At 44.3% G+C, this 23,948-nt stretch overlaps 2 protein-coding genes and 1 pseudogene across 5 annotated transcripts in view; all 3 read right to left on the bottom strand.

Moving 5' to 3' along the window:
* The window catches only part of POLR1B (RNA polymerase I subunit B), a 29,532-nt gene extending 26,838 nt beyond the window's left edge, over window positions 1-2,694 (bottom strand). The window contains exon 1 of one of the 2 annotated variants that reach the window (XM_040496753.1): window positions 2,403-2,694. In XM_040496753.1, coding sequence (XP_040352687.1) covers window positions 2,403-2,579 — 177 coding nt within the window. In that variant the 5' untranslated portion in view covers window positions 2,580-2,694. The remainder of the gene's footprint in view (window positions 1-2,402) is intronic. The other variant, XM_040496752.1, reaches the window with a different exon arrangement.
* Window positions 175-891, bottom strand: LOC121044455 (NADH dehydrogenase [ubiquinone] 1 beta subcomplex subunit 8, mitochondrial-like; annotated as a pseudogene).
* An 8,281-nt stretch (window positions 2,695-10,975) lies between the features above and the next one.
* The window catches only part of TTL (tubulin tyrosine ligase), a 38,935-nt gene continuing 25,962 nt past the window's right edge, over window positions 10,976-23,948 (bottom strand). The window contains exons 6-7 of one of the 3 annotated variants that reach the window (XM_040496749.1): window positions 17,604-17,747; window positions 10,976-14,443 (exon numbers count right to left, since the gene is read on the bottom strand). In XM_040496749.1, the coding sequence (XP_040352683.1) occupies window positions 14,329-14,443; window positions 17,604-17,747 (259 nt within the window). In that variant the 3' untranslated portion in view covers window positions 10,976-14,328. Of the gene's footprint in view, window positions 14,444-15,331; window positions 16,316-17,603; window positions 17,748-23,948 lie in introns of those variants that run through there. The other 2 variants (XM_040496750.1, XM_040496751.1) reach the window with 2 other exon arrangements.

Below are 23,948 nucleotides of genomic sequence, written 5' to 3'. Positions count from 1 at the left end.
TCTGCTCTAGAAAAAAATTTTTTTTATGTTTATTTTTGAGAGAGAGACAGAGTGCAAGTCGGGGAGGGGCAGAGAGAGACGAAGACACAGAATCCGAAGCAGGCTCCAGGCTCCGAGCTGTCAGCACAGAGCCCAACGCAGGGCTCGAACTCAAGCTGTGAGATCAAGACCTGAGCCCAAGTCGGACGCCCAACTGACTGAGCCACAAAGACGCCCCTAGAAAAAATTTTTTTAACCATACCACTGTTTTATTAGGGATTTATTCAGGTTAAGTCTCTAGAGATAAGGGAGTCACTTAAGGGGCACAAAGCTGACGAAGCTTCCTCAGATCTCATAACAAACCACCAGCTTAGCAGGCTCTTTGGCTATATCACTGCCTCGTTCCACCTACAAATTATTTTAAGGATACTGTTTTGGCCCCACAGACTAGTAGGTGGGGTAGGTTTCCCCAACCCAAAACATGAACAGCATAAAGGCCATGAAGCCCAAGAAGTGCTTACACATGAGATTCCAGGAAAGAGGCGTGGGGGGATGTGCCCGCACGGTTTCTGATATACATGTCAAGGCCCCAGTGCATCGGTTCACCCCAGTTCAACCTCAGGTCTGGGTGGTCCCAGTCAGACCATGGATCCCTCTCCTGTTGCAAGCCATCAGGAAGCTTCCAGTAGTTGCCTTACCCCATGCCATCACCCGGATGTGGTTGGTAGGCAGTCTTCCACCCACATATTATCCTTCTTGGCAACGGCAGCCTGTTCTTCTGGGATCTTGGGATAGTGCCCTGGAGCATGTCCTTGGTAATGTGGGAGGCTCTCTGTGCACCTAATGGCACCAGGGTCCCAGCTGCCCTTTGAGCCATCGGACTACCAGGACCTGTGCCCTGGTCACTGCCATCTTCACCTTCCCCCCACCCAATTTTTTTTTAATGTTAATTTATTTTGAGAGAGAGAGAAAGAGAGAGAGAGCGCGAGCAGGGGAGGAGCAGAGAGAGAGGGAGACTCAGAATCTGAAGCAGGTTCCAGGCTCTGCGCTGTCAGCACAGAGCCGGAAGCGGGGCTCAAACTCACGGACCTCAGATCATGATCTGAGCCGAAGTTGGAGGCTTAACTGAGTCACCCAGGCACCCCTCTCCAAAAATATTTTTATTTTTTATTTTTTTTTAATTTTTTTTTCGTTTATTTATTTTTGGGACACAGAGAAACAGAGCATGAACGGGGGAGGGGCAGAGAGAGAGGGAGACACAGAATCGGAAACAGGCTCCAGGCTCTGAGCCATCAGCCCAGAGCCTGATGCAGGGCTCGAACTCACGGACCGCAAGATCGTGACCTGAGCTGAAGTCGGACGCTTAACCGACTGCGCCACCCAGGCGCCCCATCTCCAAAAATATTTTTAATAAAAATGTTAATATATCATTGGTTTATCTTTTAAATGAATTCATATTTTAAATTTTTCTCAATTTTAATTTCTAATAGAGTAAATATTGATAAACAAAGCTCTTTAGGACCCCTCAAAAATTTTAAGAGTGGAAGGGGGTCCTGGGACCAAAAAGTTTGACAACTTCCAGTCTATGTATTACTGGCACCCTCAGAGCCCACTGCCTGGGAGACGCTGGCGATGCTAACCAAATGAGACCTTCCCCCACCATCTTCATTTGAACTCTGCTACCGTATCCTTTAGATCAAATCACTTAATGTTGAATAAGTGTCACTACTACTCAGTCTCGCTTTCAGGCCTCATTTATATCTTCCTCAACAGCCACCTAATTCAGAGCAGGTGCCCAGTAGTTTCTCCCTTTAAAGCTAAGAAGAACACCATGGAAGGATGACCTCACATGTACAGTCTATGTACAAATAGGTTCAGAACCTTTTCAGGTAAGTTTCGGAGAGGTAAAACTTCAGTGACATGAAAGCATGTGCGGTGTGAATGGCACACCCACCATAGCATAGCGCCTTCCTCACTCTCACGCATGCAGACACTGGCTACAAAACACTAAGGTTCCAACCACAAAGAAATCCAGAAATCACAAATACATCTAGTACTCCCCCAGTCGACTAGACTACAAGTGCCAGGCCCCCCGCCGAGCCTGGCACGATCTGGGAGAACTATTTGGGATTATACTGTGATCTTCCAGCCATCTCTCTGGGAACCCTACCCAAGGCCACTGCCCCACTTACCCCAGCATCTTGGATCTATCCCGCACCCCTCGCCACACAAGCATCCTCCCACCGCCCCCCCCCCCCCCCGCCCCCCCCCCGGGGGCCCCCCCCGCGCCCCCCCCCCCGCGTCCAGCCCGCGGGGTCCTTCTCCTGTGCCCGCCTCGAGTTTCGCCTCATCTGGGGCCTCGTCGGAGCAAGTGGCACCGGAGATCGCAGAGCGACTGCAGCCTGGAAGGACGCCGCGCTCACCTGCACCGCGTGGCTGAGGCCCTCGCGCACAGCGTAGTTGAAGGACTCGACGTGCGCCCGCGTCAGTTCCTGCAACGCTGGCTTTTGCTGCTCCCGCGGGATCCCATAAGACGGGTCAGTCAAATGCTTTAAGCTGGGCCCCTTGGGCAGGCTCTGCCACCGGCCGGCGGGATCCATGCGTCCTCCTGCACACCGGGCGCCAGCGACGGCTCCGCACGCGCCGGGAAGAACGGCAGGCGCCCCGGTGCCCACGGCCTGCTGGGAAATGTAGTTCTTCTGGTTCCGCCGGCCTTGGCCCTTCGATTTTCCTGCGCCGACTTGAAACCTAAACCTTGGAGTGAATGGGCCGGGATAAAGCTGTACGGAGCCAAAATGTGGTCTCCCCACCCATTGCCCCTTCCGCGGGAAGGAAGGCAGAAGCCGGCTTCATGCTACCTCTGAGCCCAATTCAGCGTGTGATCTGTTCAACGTAAATTCGCACTGATGATTAGGCCTGGAGGAGAGCTGTCATCAGAGATTCATTCCCTTCCTGTTCTCCTTGATCGTTTCCTGAGGCTGATGCCTGATGCTGACCTTGGCTTCAGGAAAAAAGCAGATGTTGGGCACCACACTGCTGTCTCGACCCAACTCTGAAGTCGTGAAGACTCTTCACAGTGAATGGGAAGGAGTGCTCTGCCCTCTCTACCCCCTCTCCACATCTAGATCCGAGGCCTGGGGGGAGGAGGAGGCCGTACATCCAAGGGGAGGTCCAAGGAGACGTCCAGCTTTAAGTTTCTATGAGTGTTATGAATCCCTTACCAGCCCAGAATATGGGTTTATCAAGGAATGCCTGCAGTTGTTTCTCAACTTTGTGTGTGTGTGTGTAACAGTTGTATTCTGTATTGCGACACAATTGACATAAAATACATTTCAAGTGTAAACGTTAAGTTTTGACCTATGTGTACAACCCATGAGGCCATTACGATAGAAGATAGGATTCAGTAGGCGGAAAGGGAAAGATTAGGGCCTGAGGTCCCTCAGTGGGGAAAAACACATATTTTGGAACAATGCTGGGAGTGTCGGACCACAGCAACACCCTCAGGCATGAGGTTCTTCTTAAGAAAAGTAACAGAGCCTACCTACTCCCCCTCAGGTTTCCCTCAGGAATTTGACAAAAGACCTAAGTATGGCCATAGACCACCCCTCATACAACGTAGAGGAGCCAATCAGGAATGGACAACCCAGCACCTAGACCTATGAAGCCAATAAGGGTAGAATCTGAGAAGGAACAAGAGGGAAGGGAAAGCACTCAACCGAGTGAGCCACCCAGGCACCCCTCCACCTCTTCATTCTTCAAAGTGGCAGGACTATGAATCCTGGGTATTGTGGTAAAAAAAAATCCTGCAATACCATCACAATTAAGATAATGAATTAATCCACCTCCTAAAAACGTCCTCCTGCCCCTTGGGAATCCATCCCTCCTGTCCATTTCACCTTTACCTAGGTCAGCTGGTTGTTTTCATTCCTATATCACTTTTAAAAGTTACCGTTTAGGGCACCTGCGTGGCTCAGTTGGTTGAGCATCCGACTTTGGCTTACGTCATGATCTTGAAGTTTGTGAGTTCGAGCCCCGCACTGGCTCTGTGCTGACAGCTCAGAACATGGAGCCTGCTTTGGATTCTGTGTCTCCCTCTCTCTCTGCCCCTTCCCCGCTCAGGCTCTGTCTCTCAAAAATGAATAAACGTTAAAAAAAAGTTTGTTTTTTTTTTAAAGTTACCTTCTGTTTCTATGTTGACACCTAAACCTACCAAGATGTGTGCAGCTGTAACCTAAGTTCTGTCTTCTCCCCCTTTACTATCTCTGCTCCTTTTAAGGAAAACTCTCCTTCATTTCCTCTCCCCTAGTCAAGGACTCCTAAAAGGCCAGAGAAGGAGGAGATTATTGCTGGGGCAACCATTTGCATCAGCATACAAATTTGCTGGAAAAGCTGTTACACAAAACAAAACAACAAAATAACTCACTGATCACTTGTCTCTCTTCAACTACCAAGTCTCTTTAGAATACAAGTTTTAAAAGGGTTGATCATCCTATCTCTCCACTGCTTTCAAGGATTATCCATGTTACAGCACCTTTTAATACTTCATTTCTTTCATGACTAAGAATCCATTGTATGGATGCATTACATTTTTAACACTTAGAATTCAACACTGAAGCTATCTGTTACTGGGCTTTTCTCTATGAAAAGATTTATTATTATTAATTCAATCTACTTGTTAGGTCTGTTCAGATTTTATCTTCCTGAGTCAGGTTCATCAGTTTTGTGTCTTTTTAGAAATGTGTGCATTTCATGTAGGTTATCTATTTGTTGGCATAAAATCATTCATAGATCCTCCTAATCCCTTTTTATCGTGCTTTAGGAATGTCTCCTTTTTGTTCCTTATTTTAGTAACCTGAGTTCATTATTTTTTTTTTTCTTGGTCTAGCTAATGCTTTGTCAATTTTGTTGATCTTTTTGAAGGACCATCTTCAAAGTTTGTGCTTTTGGTCTCATCCATTTTCATTTGTTTTGAAAAGGTCTCATTTGTTTTTCTATTCTCTATATCATTTAATTCTACTCTCATCTTTATTATTGCTTTGTATTTAAACTCTTCTTTTTCTAATTTCTTTCTTTTTCTAATTTCTTAAGGTAGAAGTTAGTTTATTGAGAATTCCAAGCAGGTTCCACACCACTAGCTCAAGCCCCACTTGGGGCTCAACCTTACAAACTGTGAGATCATGACCTGAGCCGAAATCAAGAGTTGCACACCTAACCGACTGAGCCACCCAGGTCCCTGAGACATATCTTTTTTTTTTTTTTAATGTTTATTTATTTTTATTTTTTATTTTTTTATTTTTTTAACATTTATTTATTTTTGAGACAGAGAGAGACAGAGCATGAACGGGGGAGGGGCAGAGAGAGGGAGACACAGAATCCGAAACAGGCTCCAGGCTCTGAGCTGTCAGCACAGAGCCCGACGCGGGGCTCGAACTCACGGACCGCGAGATCATGACCTGAGCCGAAGTCGGACGCTTAACCGACTGAGCCACCCAGGTGCCCCAGTGTTTATTTATTTTTGATAGAGAGTGGAGTAGGGGCAGAAACAGAAGGGGACAGAGGCTCCAAATTGGGCTCTGTGTTGACAGCAGAGAGCCAGATGTGGAGCTTGAACTCACCAACTGTAAGATTATGACTTGAGCCAAAGTTGGACACTTAACATACTGAGCCACCCAGGTGCCCTGATTTGAGATTTTTTTTTTTAGTTTTATTTTTTTTTAATTTACATCCAAATTAGTTAGCATATAGTGCAACAACGATTTCAGGAGTAGATTCCTTAATGCCCCTTACCCGTTTAGACCATCCCTCCTCCCACAACCCCTCCAGTAGCCTTCTGTTTGTTCTCCATGTTTAAGAGTCTCTTATGTTTTGTCCCCCTCCCTGTTTTTATATTATTTTTGCTTCCCTTCCCTATGTTCATCTGTTCTGTGTCTTAAAGTCCTCATATGAGTGAAGTCATATGATATTTGTCTTTCTCTGACAAATACCCTCTCTAGCATAATACCCTCTAGTTCCATCCATGTAGTTGCAAATGGCAGGATTTCATTCTTTTTTATTGCCAAGTAATACTCCATTGTATATATATACCACCTCTTCTTTATCCATTCATCCATCGATGGACACTTGGGCTCTTTCCATACTTTGGCTATTGTTGATAGTGCTGCTATAAACATTTGGGTGCATGTGCCCCTTCGAAACAGGATACCTGTATCCCTTGGATAAATGCCTAGTAGTACAATTGCTGGGTCATAGGGTAGTTCTATTTTTAATTTTTTGAGGAACGTCCATACTTTTTTCCAGAGTGGCTGCACCAGTTTGCATTCCCACTAGCAATGCAGAAGAGATCCTCTTTTTCTGCATCCCGACTTATTTTTTAAATATGGTCATTAAAAAATATAAATCCCCCTTTAGGCATGACTTTAGCTGAGTTTCGTAAGTATTAGTATGTTGTGTTTCCATTTTCATTTATCTCAAAGTACTTTTTAATTTTCCTTGTTACTTCTTTGATCCATGGTTACTTAGGACTGTTTTTAATTCCCACATATTTGTGATTTTCCCAAATTTCTTTGTTAACGATTTCTAATTTTATTCCATTGTAGTCAGAGAACATATGTATTATTTCAGTAATTTTTATTTTTCTTAAAATTTTTCTTAAAAGCAATATCTACATCCAAAGTGTGAATCAAACCCATTACCCCAAGATCAAGAGTAGCACATTCCACTGACTGAGCCAGACAGGGCCCCTAATTTCAACAATTTTTTAATTTACTGAGGCTTTATGGTATACCATATGGTTTATTCCAGAGAATGTTCCATGTGCACTTGAGAAGAATGTGTATTTTACTTTGTTGGGTGGAATTATCATCTATAGATATTTCTTAGATCTAGTTGGTTTACAGTGTTTTCTATTTCCTTGGTGATCTTCTGACTTGCTTTTCAGTTACTGAAAATGAGGGGCTGAAAATTCCAACTATTGTTGGAACTATTCCAACTATTCCAAAGATTGTTGAACTATTTCTCTCTTCAATTCTGCCAGTTTTTGCTTCATGTTTCTTGGGGTTCTGTTGCTAGGTGCCTATTTTTATAACTGTTATACCTGCTTGATGGATTGATCTCTTAACCATTATAAATGTCCTTCTTTGCCTGTAGTAACAATTTTTTTTTCTTAAAGTCTATTTTGTCTAATATTACTATGGTCACTCAAGCTCTCTTTGAGCTACTATTTGCATAATTCCCATGCAAAAAACATCGTTCCCATATTTTTACCTTCACTTATTTGTATCTTTGCATCTAAACTGTGTCTCTTGTAGATAATATAAAGTTGGATTATGGTTGATTTGTTATTTATTTTGCCAGTCTTTGCTTTTTTGGTTGTAATATTTAATCCATTTATATTTAATGAAATTACTGAGAAGGTAGGATTTATGTCTGTAATTTTGCTATTTGTTTTCTATATGCTCTATATCTACTTCCCCTATTTCTTCATTATTGCCTTTTTTATTAAATAGATATTTTCTAGGGTACGTTTTAGGTCCCTTGTCTCTTTTACTGTATATTTAAAGTTATTTTCTCAGTGGTTGATGTGTCTTGGTGTAGATCTCTTTGAGTCTGTCCCACTTAGAGTTTGTTGGACTTCTTGGATGCATTTAAAATTTTTTTAATTTATTTTTTATTTGAGAGAGAGAGAGCACATATATGAATGGGGGAGAGGGGCAGAGGGAGAGGGACAGAGTCTTAAGCAGGCTCCTCAGTCAGCATGGAGCCCAATGTGGGGCTTGATCCCATGACCCTGAGATCATGACCCAAGCCAAAATCAAGAGTTGGACACTTGGGGGGCACCTGGGTGGCTCAGTTGGTTAGTATCCAACTTCAGCTCAGGTCATGATCTCATGGTTCATGAGTTTGAGCCCCATGTCAGGCTCTGTGCTGACAGCTCAGAGCCTGGATCCTATTTCAGATTCTGTGTCTCCCTCTCTCTCTGACCCTCCCCTGCCCACCTTTGTCTCTCTCTCTCTCAAAAATAAACATTTAAAAATTAAAAAAAAAAAAGTTAGACACTCGGCTGACTGAGCCACCCAGGCGTTCATTCTTGGATGCATTTAATGTTTTTCATCAAAGTGGAAAGTTTTGGGCTGCAATTTCTTTCAATATGATGTCTGCCTCTTTCTCTCCTCTCTTCTAGGATTCTTGTTATATATATGTTGGTAAACATATACATATCTGGAGCACTGTTCATTTTTCTTCATTCTTTTCGTTCCTCAGACTGGATGATCTTGATTGATTTCAGATTCACTGATTCTTCCTTTTGCCAGCTCAAACCTGCCTTTGAACACCTCCACTGAATTTTTCATTTGCACTAATGTACTCTTTAATGTCAAAATTCCTACCAGGTTCTATTTAAAAAACAATTTGTAGGGGCGCCTGGGTGGTGCAGTCGGTTGAGCGTCCGACTTCAGCCAGGTCACGATCTCGCGGTCCGTGAGTTCAAGCCCCGCGTCAGGCTCTGGGCTGATGGCTCGGAACCTGGAGCCTGTTTCCGATTCTGTGTCTCCCTCTCTCTCTGCCCCTCCCCCGTTCATGCTCTGTCTCTCTCTGTCCCAAAAATAAATTAAAAAAACGTGGAAAAAAAATTAAAAAAAAAAACAAAAAACAATTTGTATCTCTTTAATGATATTCTCTCTCTGCTGACACATCATTCTCATCATTCTTTCAGTTCTTTAAACATTTTAGATAGTCCTGTGTATAAGACCAATGCCTGGGCTTCCTCAGGGATGGTTTTTACTGATTGCCTTTTCCTTCCATGGGCCATACTCTCTTATTTCTTTGCATGCCCCATAATTTGGGTTGAATATCGGAAATTTTTAATAATATAATGGGGCAACTTTGGAAGCCAGATACTCTATCCTCTGCAGGGCTTATAGTTGCTGTTTATTCTTTAGAGTTTCCTGAAATAATTCTGTAAAGGCTATATTCTTTGATGTGTGGCCAGTGAAGTCTCTGCTGTTAGCTTAGTGGTTAACTAATGATTGATAGATTTCCTTAAACATTTGGACTAGTAAGTCTCCCAGCCTTTGCCAAGGGGTTGTGTGTGTGTGTGTGTGTGTGTGTGTGTGTGTGTGTGTGTATTGGGCATGCCTCCATGCCCAGGAAGGCAGTTTACAGCTCTGCATTAATCCTTCCTGCTTCTGAAGATCCTCCTGGTCATATAAGCTGAGGCAATTTAGGTCTCCCCAGGCATGCACAGAGCCCTATACATGTGTGTGGCCTTCTATAGTCTTCAGAAACTTTTCACAACTTCCAATGGACATCTCATTCCTCACCTTTTCCTTCTAAGTTTTTTGGTTGGCTTGTTGTTCGTTCCAACTCGTGTAGTCTACTCAGGAAATTGAGGTGCTAAATAAACAATTGCTGCTGATTATTTTTAACAAACTCACCCAGGGAAAAGGTTGTTTACACTGGGCACACTTTGAGAAATGTCAAAGACAAGCCCTGAGATAAGGACTTAGATGGAACTGCCAGACAGGTCAAATAATGACAATTCACTGGGAAAGGGGCTTTGGAGGAGCTCCAACCCCACTCTGTACCCTCCCATGGTTGCTAAACTCCTGGGTTTCACCATGATTGTGGGGCTTTTCATTTCCAAGGCTACCATGGAGCTAGGAAAAGGGAGATGAAAATAGAGCAATTTAAAACATCACAAAACTTGCTGTTCTTACCAAAGTGCAACCATTTTTCTTTAATAAATATTTCTGGATTGTTGCAAACCTTTGGTTAACTTCCAGACAGTTTCTGCCAGTGTTCCCATTGCTTTCATGGAGAGACAATTTTCAGAGGACAGCAACACTCAATCTGCCTTTGGGGATGCTTTGGGGAAGACATCTTTAAAATATCACTGAACCTCTGGGGCTAATGGGATAACCCCATCTTCTTTAAGGAGAAGGGGCAGCTACTGACAGCAAGCAGGACCAGCCTCCAAGAGAAGTCCTCCACAAGCTTTGAACCTGTCCACTCTCAGGATCCTAAATAGTTTCCTGCTCGGGTCCATGTGTACTTGTCCCTGCACCCTGCCTGTGCAATCTACATGGTGTCTAGTGGGTATGTGTTATATAGCATATCAGAAACTTGTTTGGAGTGCTTAACCAGCCAGGGTTTGCACTTATGGAAGGCCCTTTCTCTGTGTCAGAAGTGTGTTTATGGAGTGAAAGCAGCCATATATGGGAAAGATGTCCAGAGCATTCAGCCTCATCATGCATGAAGTCACAAGTTAACTATAGTTTACATAAATGACACTAACTGCCAGAGGTGTGCAAGACTTACCATATACCTGGTCTTAGTAAAGTCTTAGTAAAGACTTCATGGCCTTCTGGCTGATTGTAGAATCCTTTCAGAAAGCCCTTCTACCTCCTCCCTTCTCACAACCATGGGACTCATCTGGCAATCTGCATCATGATTCAGACAATATACAAGACATGTAAGACATGGACTGGATTTTGGCTGTGGAAATTGTTCCAATGCTTCACCCTAGAGGAGCTCATTACACTTTCAAAAGACATTCTGTTGGCTTATGTATTCAGTAACATGCTGGGGTCAGCAAACAATGGCCACATCTGGCTTGTGTTTGTGTGTACTAAAAAAAAGAAATAAAAATAAAAATAATTTAAAAGTAGGCTCCATGACCAGCATGTAGCCCAATGCGGGGCTTGAACTCATGACCCCGAGATCAAGACCTGAGTTGAGATCAAGAGTCAGACGCTTACCCATCTGAGCCACCCAGATGCCTCTGTTTTAAATTTTTAAAGAGTTGGTTAAAAAAAAAAAGAAGAAGAATATGCAACAAAGAACCTGTTTGGTTTGCAAAGCCTAGAATATTTACTAATCTGACCCTTTCCAAAAAAAGTCTGTCTACCTCTGAGTGACGAAGTCATGGATTCAAATAGCCAGTGCTCTCCTAGGACAGTCAACAACCACAATAAGATGATAGAACCCAAGGGCACAAAAATACTTGAAATATTACTTTACTTTAATGCTCTGGGAATTTTAAACATTCATAAAATCACCTTATTTTCAGAAGTAATTTCCTCTTAGGTACAGATTCTGTGTTCAGGATCAGAGACAAGTGTGTCACTGCATTTTCGCCACAGCCGCCACATGCTGCAGGAAACCTAACTCTGGCACCTTGTCTTCTCTAGTAGAGTCCCCCCAACGCCCACAACAGGGCTGGGTCCACACGTGCTGGACACAACCTTGGCTGTCAATGAAAACACCCTCTGGGAGCTTCACCACTGCTTGCGGATTCCGTGGATCCCATACATTTCCAGCACTGCTAAGTCTGAGATAATGATCCTGAGGCACTAGTTTGAAACATCAAGTCAGCTGGGAAGTATGCCGGCACCTGCTCCACTGTATCCTACAGACACGGAGGCACTTCAATGTTCTGGGTAAAATCGAGTTTAGGATTACGCCAGGAGTTAAGTGTGAGGGAAGGGGCTTTTCTCTCAAGCATTAATAATCTTAACATATATTTAAAAGATTTATAAATTCCTGTCTGTTTACATTTGTTGTCAGGGCTTCACAAACTGTGTGAGTAAATGAAAGCACGTTTGCGTTTACAAATGCTGGGACAGGAAGCAAAAAGAGAACGTGCTTAGACAGCAGTTGCCTGTATCAGGGCAACAACATGGTCATTCTTAAAGAAATGCCTGTCCTTCCAAAAGGAACTTTAAAAAAAAAAGTCCTAGGCCATATCTGATTATTCTAAGGTAATAATGCATTTGTCTTTCCTTCTCAAGCAGTGGTTGAAGGCATCTCAGAGCATACTGATGCCTGACGTTTGGATTCGATTGGTCAGAGGTGGGAGAGAGGGGGAGGGTGTAGACACCAACATTTTTTAAAAGCTTCCCCAGTGAGTCCAGCATACCGTCAACACTGAGAACCTTGGTACTACAGGTTCTCGAGTCTTCCTAATTTCACCTGTCCTCACTAAACGCCCTTGAGGTAGTCCCTGGGTCAGGCAACAATTTCTTCCATGAGATAAGAAACTAAGGCACAGTGAGGTTAACGAGTTCATCTCACACTGTGCAGCTAAATGACACCACCAAGACTGGAATCATCTCCAAATAAAGAACACCTCCTCCCCCAGCAACTGGCGAAATGTACTCGGACTGCACATATAAAGACTAACTGAAGAGCGAGGCATAACCATCTGTGCCAAGGATATCATGGAAGGGTATGGAACAGTTCAGAGGCAACCATCCCACTTGATTGAAAATAAATGCATAAAACAGATACTTATTTGAAACCATGTGAGGAATGAAGCAGAACCTTCTTTTTAAAGCCTTACTTCCCTCACGTATATGCTACTGATTTAAATTTCTTAGAAAATCCATCAAGATCCATGAACTTCCAACATCTATTCTTAGCTCTGTCACTGTAAGCGCTGGAAAACTCTCAAATGTCCCTTTAATTTGGGTCGAAAAGATTGCTACAAATCTGCGTTCACATGTGATAGCACTACGGAAACCTCCATGCTTTCCCCAAAACCAGTCCACAGAGACCTCCCAAGGACTCAGACACTTAGACTTTCTAGACACTAACCCAACAGTGCTGGGCCTCCAAGACTGACCTCCACCACTAACTGTTTTATTTTGCTCTGGATGCAAACCTCATTATCTGTTTTCTGGGTAACCACCTGGGCTTTTGAATGTAATTCCAAATTCACAGAAAAGCTAAACCAGCTGGGCCCTTCTCCTTCACCCCGACATAATGCCATCACATCCTACACCCACTGCTGCATCTATGAAATATTCCTTTCTTCACTGTAAGCTCCCACATCTCATCATGTTTGAGGAGGCGTTGCTCTCTTTTCTCTTTTTAAAAGTCTCCCTGACTACAGAACTGTTGTCTGGTGACAAGTAGAAAGAATAATGGAGCACATATATACACGCAAGAAGAATACAGCATGTATTAGACAGGGGGCCTGCTGTGGTTCCCAGCACACTCTATGGAGGACCTGTTCAGTCAGCTCACACTGAAGGCAAGTAGCATCTTGTTCTTCCCACTGGTACTGATGCAGCCTCCTGAAAAATCTACAGAATATTTGATCCAGTAAATGGAAACTACACCTAATAGGACACATTTGTTGACCTATAAGATGCTCTGTGGAGCTCTGAAACCATGTCTTTCCCAGGCCAGACATACACTCGTTCGGAGCCTCACCCTGATGTCAAGAGGCAGAAGCAGAGAAAAGAACAAAACCCTGGAACAAAACCTCTTCCAGCTCCTGCAGGAGGTGCTTGGAGAGCAAGACAATGGAGGAAAGCCGCCTGGGTCTGGGGCAGTGCCACCTGGTGGCGGCGGTGGGGTGTATGTGGAATTCTACTCTCCTGCCCCTTAGAGGGGTTAAAACAGCAACAACAATAACAACAACAACAACAACAAAAAGAGAACAAAAGGGAACTTTGCAAAAGTGCATGTAGAGTTCTGGTTAAAACCAAGATAACTGAGAATTATCATATTTCAAAGATCCACCATACCCAACTATTAAGTAAAGCAAGAAATCGTGTTTTTTTCTCTCTCATGCTTATTTGATGCTTATGTTGTGGCAAACTTGCTGTTTGGTTTCTAAAACATGCACAGAGCAGATCGAGAGCAGCATTTGCCGTTTTGGTGCCCAGCCCACAGCAACCCTGACAGGTGACTGACCAAACGCCATCAGGAACGTGGTGAGGAAAACCCCCTTTGCCGCGAGGTGGCGCCTAGCACGGAACCAAGGACTGTTGGTGCATGCTTGTCCAGACTCCCACGGGCAGGGTGCTGTGGAGAGGGATGGGCGGGGAACACATCGGCCACCTCCCGAAAGCTATCACATCCGATCCCTGTCCCAGACAAAAGGGTTGCAGCTGGGCATAGAGCTAAGGCACTAAGGCTGCAGCAGGTGGAAAGACACCAACCAAAGGTCCAACAGTCTCGATCCCCAGGGAGGACAGGCGCTGCTCACAATGCTGCCTTAGGATAAAAATTGGATTTTTTTTTTTTTTTTTTTAAAGAACGAGAACATAAAATAATCAAGTCCCTGTCTTTTCCCCTTAGAAGAATATTGTACTCTCCCCTCAGAGAAGTTTGCCGCGGTTTTCATATCTCGACAGCAGTGCTGCGAGCGCCACCTGGGAACCCCTGAGCAACCACTCTTCGGGGAAGTCGCCTTTTTTTCTCATGCTCTCTCTTCCATCACGGCTTGGCCGGTTGCCTCTCTTTCTCCAGTTCTGGCTTGGGAATGAGCGATCCTGACCTTTCACCTTCCCCTGGAGCAGGAGCTCATGCTTCTTCTGAGGCAGCTCTGGGCGCCTCCCTGGGTCACAGCTTGATGAACGCGGCCGGCTGGACGTGCTGTGGCTCCACGTCTGGGGGCGGGAAGACACTGGATATGGCTATGTCCACGATGCCCTGGCACAGTTCTGCATAGAGCTTCCTGAAACGGGTTTTTAGAAATATCACTGAAGATGTTCATCAAAATGCACATGAAAAGTCATGATGTTTATCACCAGGACCTGCCCTAGATGTTCCATCTCATGACCAAATTTATAAAACTGGTTTCCACCGTACATACGAATGCTGCACGAGGCATGGCATGAAGATAAAGCACCCCGTTAACAAACATTTCTAGAAGGTCTCAGGTGAACAGACAAACAGCTCCTGCTCTCACCAGCAGGAAAGACGGGCAATTTTCAAGGGCAAGTCTTTCATCTCGCCTGTCTGCAGTGGGTATACTGCCCCCTCTCTGTGTGGCTGAGGAAACTCCAGGAAAGACAGCTAAGGAGTCACCCAGGAGTGACAGCTAAGCCAAGTTCTGGAGAACGAGTGAAGTCAGACAAACAGTGGATGACGGGGGTGGGGGCTGAGTGGCTCAGTCAGTTAAGTGTCTGACTTCGGCTCAGGTCATGATCTTGCGGTTCACAAGCTTGAGGCCCGTGTTGAGCTCTGTGCTGACAGCTCAGAGCCCGGAGCCTGCTTTGGATTCTGTGTCTCTGCCTTTCTCTCTGCCCCTTCCCTGCTCATGTTCTGTCTCTCTCTCAAAAATAAGTAAAAACACTTTTAAAAATTTAGAAAAGATGGGGCACCTGGGTGGCGCAGTCGGTTAAGCGTCCGACTTCAGCCAGGTCACGATCTTGCGGTCCGTGAGTTCGAGCCCCGCGTCAGGCTCTGGGCTGATGGCTCAGAGCCTGGAGCCTGTTTCCGATTCTGTGTCTCCCTCTCTCTGCCCCTCCCCCATTCATGCTCTGTCTCTCTCTGTCCCAAAAATAAATAAACGTTGAAAAAAAAAAATTTAGAAAAGAGGATGGAGGAGAGGAGAGACAGACCCAAAAAGGCAGAAGGAGGGGGAAAACAGGGAAGGGGAGAGGAGGAGAGAAAGAGAGAACATGTTGGGGGAGGGGGAAAAGAGGGGCAGTGCCCATGGAAGGAGCAGTGTGCACGGAGAGTGGGTTTTACAGGGGCAAGAGCAGAAGAGGAGGTCCCTGTTGGAGGCTCTTGGCAAAAGCGTCCACGGTGATGGAGGATGACCTGTGGGAGAGCGAGGGCAGGGGAGGTGGACGGCAGGGGACTGCCAAGGCTGGAGGCTAAGCTGACAAGCCTCAAGCCAGAATCTGAGGGTTATAGAGAGAAGGAGGCCAGATTTGGGTCAGGATTCCAGCTTAGATTCTGTGCAGAGGGGAGGTGGTCATTCACGGGGACGGGCGAGCCTGGGGCAAGGGGTGCCTCTTGGACAGCCACAGACATCCTTGCAGGACGGTGGGCAGGCCGGTGCAGACACTGGTCTGGAACTTTGGCTGTGATGCAATTTGGTGGTTTTAAAATTATGAAGTTGAATACGATCACGTTCAGAGAAAGCGTAATAGAGAAGACAAAGAGCCAGCGCGATGAGGAACAGGGGGCCAATCTTGCCCACCCCTCCTCAGGCAAACCCTCCCGGTACAGAGTGTGCCTGAAGCCACAACAGAAGAGCGTCTCAGCAAGGTGTGAGCAGCTGCCTCAAACATTGCCGAGAGGCTCGGGGAAGTGCAGACAGAAAGGGGCTGCTGGACTTGGCAACGTGGACCCGGCTGGGGACCTTAGAGCAGTTTCTATGGGATGGAGGGGACAGCATCCAGCCCAGAATGATCCACGGCATGCATGAGGGCAGAGGAAGAGGAGACGGCCTGAGCAGGCGCTGCTTTCTAGAAGTCTGGCTCTGACCCGAGTGGGGAGGAGGAGTCTCTGGAGCAGAACATGGCATTAGGGGAGGGCTCTTTTCTGACAGTTGTGGAAATCTGCTGTACACCCATGTGCTGATGGGAACCACACCCTGAAGGGGGAGAAAGGATGATACTGTGAATGAGGAAGGCCAGGGGACGTAGGACAGGAGTGGGGATAGGGCACAGAGCACGAGGGAGGACAGAACCTTTACTGCAAGGACAGGGGAAAACGGGCAGGCTGAGGTGGATCTGGTGAAGGGAAGATGTGAGCCAGCCTGCTCTCCCCCTTGCTTCAGTCTGCTCACCTCTCCTTCCTCCTTCCGACTCAGTTCCAAACACCACCCCTCAACAGCAGCCCTTTGCTCAATGATATTACCGTTCACATCCTTTAGCAAGGATAAAATGTCCCAGCTTGTAATCTGTATTTGTCTGGTCCTCTGTCATGCCCGCAGTCTCTCTAAGGGCAGGGTCTGCATCTCTGCTCATGACTGTGACTCAGGGCCCAGTACGGGGCCTGGCGAGTTGGGGGGTACTAAGAGTACTGGTTGGCTGAAGGGAGTGCCGAACAAGACGAATCACACCCGCCATGTCGCAGCCACTGAGCGCGTGGCAAAGGCCTGGCTCCTAATGAAAGAGCTACTTGTGTGTTAATACTGCTGCTTGTAGGTTTGGGACTTTCTCCTAAACCTGTGGAGGAAGATCACCTCAACTCCTCCAGGACATGGATGTGGGGAACCACGGAGGGGTTTCGACCTGATGAAAGTGAATCTTTAGAAAAACCAGCAGCATATGAGGATAAGGTCCGTCTGACTTTCCCTCACATCTAAGGCCTCCATCATGCTTTTGAGGGCACATTCTGTTCATCTGTGCAACTCCCATAGCGCCTGGCATGGGGCTTGGTTCCACTGGATGCTATGTCCCCCTTCTGAAGGCTCTCCCCTCCTCCCCTTGGTGCATGTGACACTCTTCTCTTACATACCATTTCTAGCTCCACTGTGCCTACAATGCCTTCTCAGAACACTTCTTGCCCAGGGAGCCCCTCGATTTCTTGGTCATCACCGTCCCGGTCCACTCACAGGACCTGCTCCCTGAACCGGTCACACAAGAGGGTCTCCTCTGGCAGTTTTTTAGCTTTGTTGAAACTTTCATAGCAACTACCGCCCACTTGAGTACAGACTACTGCTCAACACACATGGGGGAATTAGGAAGGACTGACTCAGCAAAGCCCCCTGACCCCCGCCAGCCAGGGTCCGGCCAAAGGATACCCTCCCTGACAGCAGTTACATGGTCTACACTTGAACACTTTGGTAATGGGAACTCACTACCTTGCCAAGATAGGCTATTCCTACTGTGGAACCAACTTCCCATTTGTTAAAACGCAGGGGTGTTCAGGCTTACTGGGCACAAGCTGGGGCGCCGTTGACCTCAATGAGCCAGACCTTCAGCTCCTCGTCCACCATGAAGTCAAAGCCAAAGAGCTGGAAGCTCTGGTAAGGGAGGTGCCTGGTGCTGATGGCGGGCTCCACGCTCATGAGGCAGCTTCTGTGGGGCAGAGTGGGAGAGCTCGCTGAGAACGGGTTGGTTGAGGGAGAAGGAACACAGAAGACATACTTGGATGATTTTATATCAAAAGTGCTAATAAAAATCCACTTTGACTTTTTATTTTATTAAAAATTTTTTTTAAATGTTTTATTTTTGAGAGAGGAAGAGAAAGAGGGTGAGTGAGCAAGCAGGGCAGGGACAGAGAGAGAGGGAGACACAGAATCCAAAGCAGGCTCCAGGCTCTGAGCTATCAGCACAGAGCCTGACACAGGGCTCAAACTCACGAGCAGTGAGATCATGACCTGAGACGAAGTCGGACGCTTAACCAAATGAACCACCCAGGTGCCGTGAGACTTTATTTTTAGGTAATCTCTACACCCAACACCCAGCTCGAACTCACAACCCAGAGATCAAGAGCGGCACACTCCACTGAGACAGTCAGGTGCCCCAATTCTCTCTTTTAAATTTGTTACCAACAGATTATTCAAGACAATACTACTTATCAAGCTATTTGTTAGAAAACTCTGCAGTCCTGTTCTTACAGGTAGGGGCTGCTTTCCTACCACAGCACTGAGTCACCATGGCCCGTGGATAGGTGGATTCCTCCAACAGTAGGGCTGCTGCCATATTTGTTTGTAATAAATAAAACACTCCCACGCATTTTTGCCATATGAAAGAAATGGACTACCATTTGGTGAAGGGCAGAATTTGCAGTGAAGCTGGCCTCATTCATTTCTTCCACTAGCTCCAGTTCTAATGCCAAATTATTACTAATTAAAAGATTTAAATATTGAAATAGAAAATAGAATTGTTATGAACACCACTACTGTTCAAAAAAAATTGGGAAAAAACACAAACACAAAAAAGTTCAAAGTCAATCTCAGAAAATGAGTAAGTACATGAGATCTAAGGTCAGTGGGCTAAGGCCAAAATTTGGAAGAAGTTTTTTTTTAACCTCTCTGGGCCAAGCTTTGATTTCTTTATCCATAAAGGAAGGGGTAAAAATAATACCTAGCCCTAGTGCTGGGATAGTTCAATGAAATAATTTATAAAGAACCTATGAATAATAAATCACTGTTTTCCAGAATAACCATCCCAGACAACCTATGCTATTTCTGTTTTATGAAGACCTTCCCTGATTTTTCCCTCAACTGAATGTTGGGGCAAAATATCTATTCTAGTAATAAAATATGTTACGACAACTCTAAGATTACCAGGAATGGCTTTCCTCCTACACAACTGTATGTTTAGAAGGAAAAATAAAGAAATTGGCTTCCATGTGACTGACTCCATAATGTATCTGTACAGGTAGTTTGTGACTAATGACATTAAAGAACAGGGACCTCTAAAAAAAAAAAAAGAAAAGAAAGAAAGAAAGAAAGAAAGAAAGAAAGAAAGAAAGAACGAACGAACGAACGAACGAACTGGGACCTCTGCGAATTTGGAGCCGGGGTCTTGCTCCCCCAACTTCCCTCCATCTCGACCCTCTTCAATTGTCAACTTACTTTTTCTCCCCCTGAAAAGGAAAATATTTCTATGCATATATTTAAACCTTTAAATATAATTTTGGTCAGTTAGCCATTTAACAACCAACTGGAATAAAATTTTCTTCTCTCATTCATTTTTAACCTACACTGGTAAGGCACATATCACATTTTTTTCTGTATCTTTATCTCTACTATGAAAGAATACCCTTAACTTTTTTTTAAACATTTTTACACATGACATTTTGTTTTATTTTTATTTTATTTTTTTCTTTCAGTTTATTTATTATTTTTTTTTAATTTTTTTTTTTAACATTTATTTATTTTTGAGACAGGGAGAGACAGCATGAATGGGGGAGGGTCAGAGAGAGAGGGAGACACAGAATGTGAAGCAGGCTCCAGGCTCTGAGCTGTCAGCACAGAGCCTGATGTGGGGCTCGAACTCACAGACCGCGAGATCATGACCTGAGCCGAAGTCGGATGCTTAACCGACTGAGCCACCCAGGCGCCCCAAGTTTATTTTTTTGAGAGAGAGAGAGCAAGCAGAGGAGGGACAAAGGGAGAGAGGGAGAGAGAGAATTTCAAGCAGGCTTTGTGCTGTTAGCACAGGCCAAGGTGTGGTCCAATGCCATGAACCATGAGATCATGACCTGAGCTGAAACCAAGAGTTGGACTATCAACCGACTGAGCCACCCAGACGCCCCTTATTTTATTAAAAAAATGTTTTTTTAGACATTTTAATTCATTTTTGAGAGACAGAGACAGAGCGTGAGTCAGGGAAGGGCAGAGAGAGAGGGAAACACAGAATCCAAAGCAGGCTCCAGGCTCTGAGCGGTCAGCACAGAGCCTGATGCAGGGCTGGAACTCACGAATCAGAAGATCATGACCTGAGCCAAAGTTGGACGCTTAACCAACTTAGCCACCCATGTACCCCAAATGTTTGTTTATTTTTGAGAGAGAAAGAGAGAGGGAAAGAGCGTGTGCACACGTGGACGCGCTTGCCCGTGCGTGAGAGGGGGAGGGGTAGAGAGCAAGGGAGTCAGAAGACCCAAAGCGGACTCTGCACTGACAGCAGAGAGCCCTATGTGGGACTCACAAACTCACAAACCAAGAGATCATGACCTGAGCCAAAGCTGGACGCTTAAGTGTCTGAGCCACCCAGGCGCCCCTAACTTTTGTTTAATTAAAATATCCTTTCCAATATTATAATTAAGAAAACATTTAAATTTAATAGATGTTCATGATAGAAAGAAAGAAAGAAAGAAAGAAAGAAAGAAAGAAAGGGAAAGAAGGAAAGAAAAGAAAGAACCCCAACAAAGTTAAAGAAACATGCTCAAACAGATAAAGGAAAAACCGAGAGCCAGAAGCAAATCAAAATTAAATATTTTTTTAATTTGCTGGAAGCTCAAGATTAATAATTCACTTTAAAGAATTTTTTTCATCATTGGAGACTTTATACAGTACATCTTTTTTCAGCAGGAGTGGGAAGTTAGGGGGAGGCTAGCAGGGGGAAAAAACCACACGCATACACGTGTAAGAGCTGTTGGGAGCATTTATAGCACCAAAGTAGCAGCACTCTCTGAACTGTACAGAACAATGGGGGAGTGGTGATGGTGGTGGTGGTATAACAAATATCTAATAAATCTTTTGCCTAAAATAGGAAATCTTTCTTCAGCATACTTGATTTCTCTGGTGTCAGAATTCTAAGCACCTACAATCCCTGAAGGAATGGGACTCTATAATTATTCTGCCAGACTCTATAGTAGAATACATTAAGGAAAAAGTCTCAGTCATTGTGACAGGTGGTAATGACAGAACAGATAAGAGACCAACAGAACAGAATGGAGATCACTCACATAAAGGATCACCTGATTTATAACAAAGCCTCACCAAAATACAGTGAGGAAAGGTCAGCCTTATGCACAAATGGTCCTGGGTCAACGGGATACCCCATAGAGAAACATGACACTTGACGTATAACAATTCAGGTAGATTATAGGTCTAAAATATAAAAGATAAAGACCAAGATGTCCATCGACTATAGAAGGGATAAATCATGTAATAATCACACAATGAAATATCACACAGCAGTAAAAAAGGTAAATTACTCCTATGCAACAATACAGATGAAACCCATAGGTATAGTTGTGAAAAAAGTTGAACAGGAAACAGGAAATACAGTATAATTCCATTTACATAAAGTGTAAGAGTAAGCAAAAGGATGGTAATAAAAGTCAGAAGAGTGGCTATCAGTGGCATGAAGTATGTATTTTGAGGGAGTTCAAGAAAGTATTCTGAGGTGCTGTAAATATTTTATATCATGATTCGTGTAATGATTATCTGAGTATACGCATAATTAGAAGTTCACCACACTGTACACTTAAGATGTATGGAATTTACCATACACATGTTATACCTCAACTTAAAAAAAATCTCTATTGGGGGCTCCTGGGTGGCTCAGTCGGTTAAGTGTCCGACTTCGGCTCAGGTCATGATCTCGCGGTTCGTGAGTTCAAGCCCCGCGTCAGGCTCTGTGCTGATGGCTCAGAGCCTGGAGCCTGTTTCAGATTCTGTGTCTCCCTCTCTCTCTGACCCTCCCCCATTCATGCTCTGTCTCTCTCTGTCTCAAAAATAAATAAACGTTAAAAAATTAAAAAAAAAATCTCTATTGGATTTAGTAAACTATAATAAATGAGTAATAGCACTAAAAAATTATTTGCAGGCATATCAAGAAACAGGACCGAGAGAAAAAACAGACAACAGAAGCAAACATGTAAGTCAAGGGTTGGCAAACTTTTTCTACAAAGGACCAGACAGTAACTATTTTAGATTTTGAAGGCTACAGAGAGTTTCTGCTATGTATTCTTCTATTTCTAAAAAATCTTTTAAAAATGTAAAAACCACTTTTAGCTTATGGTTTATATGAAAACAGGCTTTAGGTTGGATTCGGCCCATAGGACATAATTTGCTAACCTCTACTACAGGTAATTCAGATTTCAGACTAATCAAATGAAGATGTTAAAGAATCACTGATAACATGTTCAAGACGATATAAGACAAGTGGGAAATTTCACAAGAGAACTATAATCTAAAAAGGGTCAAATGGAAATTCTAGAACCGGAAAGCACAATCCCTAAAATCAAGAGCTCAAGAGATGAGTTATCAACACATTTTATTGGCATTTTCCTTTTTCCTTTTTATTTATTTATTTTTTTAATTTTTTTTTCAACATTTTTATTTTTATTTTTGGGACAGAGAGAGACAGAGCATGAATGGGGGAGGGGCAGAGAGAGAGGGAGACACAGAATCGGAAACAGGCTCCAGGCTCCGAGCCACCAGCCCAGAGCCCGACGCGGGGCTCGAACTCACGGACCGCGAGATCGTGACCTGGCTGAAGTCGGACGCTCAACCGACTGCGCCACCCAGGCGCCCCTCCTTTTTCCTTTTTTAAACAGGTTTCAATTGCTAAAGGAAGAGACCAAATGATACACAAAAACCATGGGAGAAATATGAGACAGTGAAAAGGATTGGTACCATGTAATTACAGTCCCAGAGGAAAGAAGAATGGGACAAAAGCCAAAAGGGAAAAGATGGCGGCCATGAATATTCCAAAACAAATAAAAGACCTGTAGCTGCAGATTCAAGAAGCACTATGACACGTAGGCAGCAATAAGTACAAAGACAAGTATACACAACTCACAGTAACGCTTAGAAAAATCGATGAAAATAAATCTTCAAAACAGAGAAAAGACACAGAGCAAACTAAAATTGTTGCTGACACCTCAAAGGAAGAGACAGAAGCCAGAAAGCGACAGAAGCCAGAAGACAATGACAAGCCATCTTCAAAGTTTTAAAAAAAAAAAAAAAAAAAAGATTTTGCTGATCTAGAAATCCATTTCCATAACATGTCTTTAAAAAATCTTTCCACATCTTTTAAACAAATAAAGAAAAAATAGGTGCACCTGTGTGGCTCAGTTAAGCATCCAACTTCGGCTCAGCTCATGATCTCACAGTCCATGACTTTGAGACTGGCATCAGGCTCGGTGCTGAAAGCTCACAGCCTGGAGCCTGCTTTGCCTCTCTCTTCTGCCTCTCTCTGCCCCTCCCTCCCCCCTCTCTTTCTCTCAAAAAAAATAAACATTTAAACAAATCTTAAAGAAAAAATAAATGTAGATAAATTATTAGATAAATAAAAAACCAAAATGATTCATCAGCAGCAGACTTTACTTAAAAAGGAATAAAAATGAGTTTTTTAAGAATTAGGAAACTGATGGGGCGCCTGTGTGGCTCAGTCAGTTGAGCGTCCGACTTTGGCTCAGGTTATGATCTCACGGTTCGGGAGTTCGAGCCCTGCGTCGGGCTCTGTGCTGACAGCTCAGAACCTGGAGCCTGCTTCAGATTCTGTGTCCCCCTCTCTCCCCGCCCCACCCCTGCTTGTGCTCTGTCTCTGTCTTTCAAAAATGAATAAACATAAAAAAAAAAAAAGGGTTAGGAAACTGATCCTAGACAAAAGCAAGAAAATGCATGAAAGAAAAAAAAGCAACATAAAAGGTTAAAATGTATAGGAAAATCTAAATGACTATTAACTCTATAATAATAATGATGATGATAATGATGATGTCTTGTGAGTTTAAAATATAGGTGGCATTAATGACCACCACGTATCTACAATCCAATTCCTTTAGGATCCTTTCTCTGGTGCCTTCTGCTTCCCCTT

Source organism: Herpailurus yagouaroundi, unplaced genomic scaffold (assembly GCF_014898765.1).
Source record: "Herpailurus yagouaroundi ecotype Mexico unplaced genomic scaffold, PumYag 188, whole genome shotgun sequence".
NCBI classification, from domain to species: domain Eukaryota; kingdom Metazoa; phylum Chordata; class Mammalia; order Carnivora; family Felidae; genus Herpailurus; species Herpailurus yagouaroundi.
This window is presented reverse-complemented; position numbering and strand designations above follow the sequence as displayed.